General features: G+C 52.9%; 1 protein-coding gene across 2 annotated transcripts in view; it reads right to left on the bottom strand.

Annotated features, from left to right (window-relative positions):
- TECR (trans-2,3-enoyl-CoA reductase) overlaps positions 1 to 5,237 on the bottom strand; it is a 51,546-nt gene that overhangs the window by 28,694 nt on the left and 17,615 nt on the right. Inside the window, exon 2 of one of the 2 annotated variants that reach the window (XM_011953212.1) lies at positions 1,511 to 1,577. The exons of the other annotated variant lie outside the window; for it this stretch is intronic. Coding sequence (XP_011808602.1) covers positions 1,511 to 1,570 — 60 coding nt within the window. The 5' untranslated portion in view covers positions 1,571 to 1,577. The remainder of the gene's footprint in view (positions 1 to 1,510; positions 1,578 to 5,237) is intronic. 2 annotated transcript variants of the gene reach the window in all.

Genomic DNA, 5,237 nt, shown 5'->3' with positions numbered 1-5,237 from the left:
TCAAAAAAAAAAAACAGAAAAAAAAAAGAAATCTTTCAGTGACCAAAGGTTCTACGCATAAAAAGAAAAATCCAGGCTAGACATGGTAGTGCATGCAGCCAGGTCAAGACAGTGAAAGCCCTGTTTCTATAAATAAATAAGAAAAAGAAAATTTCTTCAGGAGGTTGCTCACTACAACCTCTCCCTCCTGGGTTCAAGCAATTCTCCTGCTTCGGCCTCCCAAGTAGCCAGGATTACAAGCACATGCCACTGCACCTGGCGAATTTTTGTATTTTTAGTAGAGGCACAGTTTCGGCACGTTGACCAGGCTGGTCTTGAACTCCTGATCTCAAGTGATCTGCCCACCTCGGCCTTCCAAAGTGTTGAAATTACAGGTGTGAGCCACCGCACCTGGCCTAGGGTGGAGTTTTCTTAGAGCAAAAAAAAAATCCCAAATCTACAATTACTTCTGAGTTAGACGCCCAAAAACTTTCACTGCGATCCACGATCGGAAATGTCTGTAATGATTTCCCAGCTGAGTAGCCCCCTAGCCACACCCCCATGATTTTTCTGAAAGCAGATTTGTGACCACCCTAGATGCAACAGGACTCGGTCCCCAGGGACGAGCTAGCCTGGATCACTTCCTCACCTTCTAGGCAGGTCCCCAAGAGTGAAGTGGCATGGCGGGTGTGACCTGGACAGGGAGGGAGATCAGGGTCCCAACTCCTAGTCCAGTCATGTCCTGGGGGCTCTATGTGGCCCAGAGGAGCTCTGATCAAGCCTTGAATGGAATACTGAGCCACTCAGCTCTGCCTGAGGGGGGCTGCAATTACCTGCTGCGTTGTGACCCATTTCCAGTGTTCCTCGGGGACAGCAGGAAGAAGCCAGGGAACCCACACAGCCCTTTCCCAAGCCGCAGCCCTTTCCAAAGCACAGCAGGGAGGTACTTGTCACACGGAGACCTACAAAGGGCTCAACCATGTGCAGGGGTGTCTGTCACTCCCAAAAACCTTTTCTGCTAACTGTGCAGCAAGCAACCAACATGGACTGTGCCTCTTGCTGCGCCGGGCCTGCCTGTGCCAGCTGCTGGACTCGGTGATGAATGGCAGTCAGGCGGGTCTACATGTGACAGGAGCGTGCGGGCAGTGATCCAGGGGCCGGGATATGACAGTGTGCACGACTGAGAGAGGCCATCCCCCCCGCCCCCCAGGCTTGCTGGTGCTCAATGGGACGTGAACAAAGCACCTATTACATAATACAGGGTCACGATGTACCAGGCGCTGTGGAGAGGAGACAGCAGGGCAGAGGGCCCAGAGGGCCACAGTGGGTGTGCCTGGGAAGGCCCTGCTGAGGAAATGGGATTTCAGCAGAGGGCCAGCATGAGGCTCCCTGGAGGGGAATGCAAAGGCCCTGAGGTAGCACAGAGCTTTGGGGAAGCGGGTGACACCCGAGGCTGGAACCGAGTAAATTGTAGGGGGAGCAGCTGAGCAGCAGGCTGGAACGGAGCCAAGACAAGTGCTTTAGGTTTTACCCTTGAGCGATGAGGAATCGCTGGAGTGCCACAGGCTGCTTGGGTTTCTTGAAGAATCATCTCTCTGCTGGGGACAGAGGAACAGTCGAGGAGCAAATGTGGCTTCGGAGACAGCGGTGAGAGGCTTGGAAACAACCCGGGGCAGAGACCCAGGTGGCTTGGACCAGGGAGGGAACAGAGGAGGGAAGTAGTGAAAAGGACACCCTAGTTCCTAGATTCTGAGGTGTCACTGGTTCAAAACAAGCCACCTGCCGGGCATGGTGGCTCATGTCTGTAATCCCAGCACTTTGGGAAACAGAGGCAGGAGGATCACTGGAGCCCATGAGTTCAAGACCAGCCCAGGCAACACAGCAAGACCCTGTCTCTACAGAACATTTTTAAATTAGCTGGGCGTCGTGGCATGCACCTGTGGTCTCAGCTACTTGGGAGGCTGGGGCACAAGAATCCCTTGAACCCAGGAGTTGGAGGTTGTAGGGAGCCGTGATCCTGCCACTGCACTCCAGCCTGGGTGACAGAGCGAGACCCTGTCTCAAAAAAAAAAACACAAAACAGGAATGGCCAAACTCCACAGCAGCAAAAGATGAGCCAGGTTCAAGGAAGAGCAGAACCCTCCACTACTGTCATCAAGGATATGCTATAAGCTCAGGACCCACCCTCAAGGCCAGACCTGCCAGTCCCGCACAATGGCCGCACCCCCTGAGATCATGCGAGCAACCTGTTCTCATCAGCTGCAGTGACTTTTGAGGGCAGACATCAATTATGAGGCTGAACGCCTGAACCTGTCCCGTGCTTTGCTCTGTAGGACAGTGGCCTCTAACCAACATTCACATACTCATTCCACAAGTATCCAGAGACCCTCCCCAGGGCCAGGGGTTACAGGGTAGAGCCAGGGGCTTACACAAACATGCCTTATCAGAAGGTACCAAGTGCTGTGTGGAGAACTCAAACATGAGTGGTGACAAGGTGATGAGTATAACCTGGGTGAGTCAGGGGCAGAGGCCTCTTGGAGGTATTTTGTCACATTCAGACCAAGACCACACAGCCAGCCTCTCCAGAAACCGTCCCCACACCAGTATTTGGATAGAGACTCTCCAGCTCTGTCCTCTGTGGATCCCCCACCCCTGGCTGGGAGACTTTGTTAAAACGATTCTCTGAGCCCGGCGCGTTGGCTTACGCCTGTAATCCTGGCACTTTGGGAGGCTGAGGTGGGTGGATCATTTGAGGTCAGGAGTTCGAGACCAGCCTGGCCAACATGGTGAAACTCCGTCTCTACTAAAAATACAAAAATTAGCCAGGCGTGGTGTGGTGCACACCTGTAATCCCAGCTACTCAGGAGGCTGAGGCAGGAGAATCGCTTGAACCTGGGAGGCAGAGGTTACAGTGAGCCAAGATCATGTCATTGCACTCCAGCCTGGGCAACAAAGGAAGACTCTGCGGGGGTGGGGACGATTATCTGAAACAAGTAGTATACCGACAATACACTGTTTCCAACTATACATGTCTCCTCAGGAATTCCAGTATCTGCACACATACCCCCACCCCACCCTCTGCAATCCCCCAACCCCACCCAGCTCCTGAGAAACGTTCATTCAGCAGCTCCACCCACCTGCCCACCTCCTGAGTTAGACACTTGAGGTGTGTCTGGAGGAACAGCTTCTCCCCACAAGGAGCCTCAAGGCTCAGCTCCATGACTTCAGCCTGTTTCCAGATGGTTCCTGAAGCCCCAGGGCTTGTGTTAACTTCCCACTCCCACCCCCAACTTGGCCCCCACCCTGAGAACAAGCCCAGTTCCCACGCTCTGGCCAGTGATCCCTGTTCACTTTCAAATGGGGGGAAAAAAAGGAATTTAGAAGGACCCAGGAGACTGCACAGAGCCCTGCAGTCTCTCAGGCAGTCTGTGAATGGCTGCCTCAGCTTATGTAAGAGCCTGGTTCGAGCAGGGACAGGGGCAGGTCAGTGTGACACAGCTACAGGGCCACAGAGAGGGCCTTCACACCTTGCAGGGCTGGGAAACACTCATGACCCACGTCCAGCCAACCATGTAACTGGGGTGAGTCGATCCGCTCCCGGTAAACCCCACATGCAATCCACGGTACGCTTCTCAGAATAAGGAGCAAGTGCTCTGTGCATTTTTACTACAAACACCATGGTGGCCGGGCACAGTGCTTCAACGCCTATAATCCCAACACTTTGGGAGGCCAAGGCGGGTGGATCACCTGAGGTCAGGAGTTTGAGACCAGCCTAGCCAACAGAGCAAAACACCGTTTCTACTAAAAATAAAAAAATTAGCCAGGAGTGGTGGTGGACGCCTGTAATCTCAGCTACTCGGGAGGCTGAGGCAGGAGAATCGATTGAACCCAGGAGGCGGAGGTTGCAGTGAGCCGAGATTGCACCACTGCACTCCAGCCTGGACCACAAAAGTGAAACCCCATCTCAAAAACAAACAAACAAACAAACAAAATACACTATGAGGGTCCCCTAAGGATTTAAAAAATGAACTGCCCTCCAGTAGGGAACCTTTTAGGTAAAATCAGCAGAATGTGGTCGGGCATGGTGTCTCACACCTGTAATCCCAGCACTTTGGGAGGTCAAGGCAGGAGGATCACTTGAGCCCAAGAGTCGAAGACCAGCCTGGGCAATATACCAAGACCCCGTCTCTACTAAAAACAATAATTCATAGGTAATTGAATAAAACAGGAAAGGGACTTTCATTGTCATCAAAATGAGGCAGGGCACAGTGGTTCACGCCGGTAATCCCAGCACTTTGGAAGGCCGAGGTGGGTGGATCACTTGAGGTCAGGAGTTCGAAACCAGCCTGGCCAACATGGTGAAACCCTGTCTCTACTACAAATACAAAAAATAAGCCAGGTGTGGTGGCACATTAGCTGGTAATCCCAGCTAATCGGCAGGCTGAGGCAGGAGAATCGCTTGAATCCAGGAGGCAGAGATTGCAATGACCCAAGATCGTGCCACTGCACTCTAGCTTGGGTGACAAGAGTGAAACTCCATCTCAAAAAAAAGAAAAATGAAATGAAGTCCACAGGTCTCTCCGGGTGGCTACAAAGCCCTGCCCTGTCAGCCTCATCCCTCAACGTGGGAGATCTGCAAACCCCGGGCTCCATGCCTCTGCACACACCACTCAGTTCCCTCTGCCTAGAACACCATTCTCCTCCCTGGCCCCAAAGACCTCGACCTTCAGGCCTTGGCTTAAATGAAAGGATCTTGAGGGCAGAGAAAGTGGTTCGTTCTCCCCAGGATTCTTAGCATTGATAAGAGGGAAAAAAACACGTTGGAACGAATGAACTAATGAATAAGTGATGGACTGGAAAAGAAAGGCAGGGCCCCATGACGGGAAAAGGCTGGACCAGCAGAACCTGCCCACAACCTGTGTGGTGAGGGGCAGGCCCCAGTGTTGTCTTGGCAGCTTCCATCTCAGAAGGGCCCCTGTGCCAGGAGGGTTGAGATGATGGGGAACAGGACAGCCACAGGCAGGATAGGCCCAGGGCTTGTGGCCAAGAGGCCAGAGAAGCTGGTTTCCAGCCAGGCACGGTGGCACACACCTAGAATCCCAGAGCTTTGGGAGGCTGAGGCAGGAGATCACTTGAGCCAAAGAATTCAAGCCCAGCCTGGGCAACGTGGTGAGTCTGTGTCTCTACCAAAAAAATCCTTTAAAAATTAGCCAGGCACTGGCCGAGTATAGTGGCTCATGCCTGTAATCCCAGCACTT

This window comes from Colobus angolensis, unplaced genomic scaffold, assembly GCF_000951035.1.
Source record: "Colobus angolensis palliatus isolate OR3802 unplaced genomic scaffold, Cang.pa_1.0 Scaffold36, whole genome shotgun sequence".
In the NCBI taxonomy this organism is placed as follows: domain Eukaryota; kingdom Metazoa; phylum Chordata; class Mammalia; order Primates; family Cercopithecidae; genus Colobus; species Colobus angolensis.
This window is presented reverse-complemented; position numbering and strand designations above follow the sequence as displayed.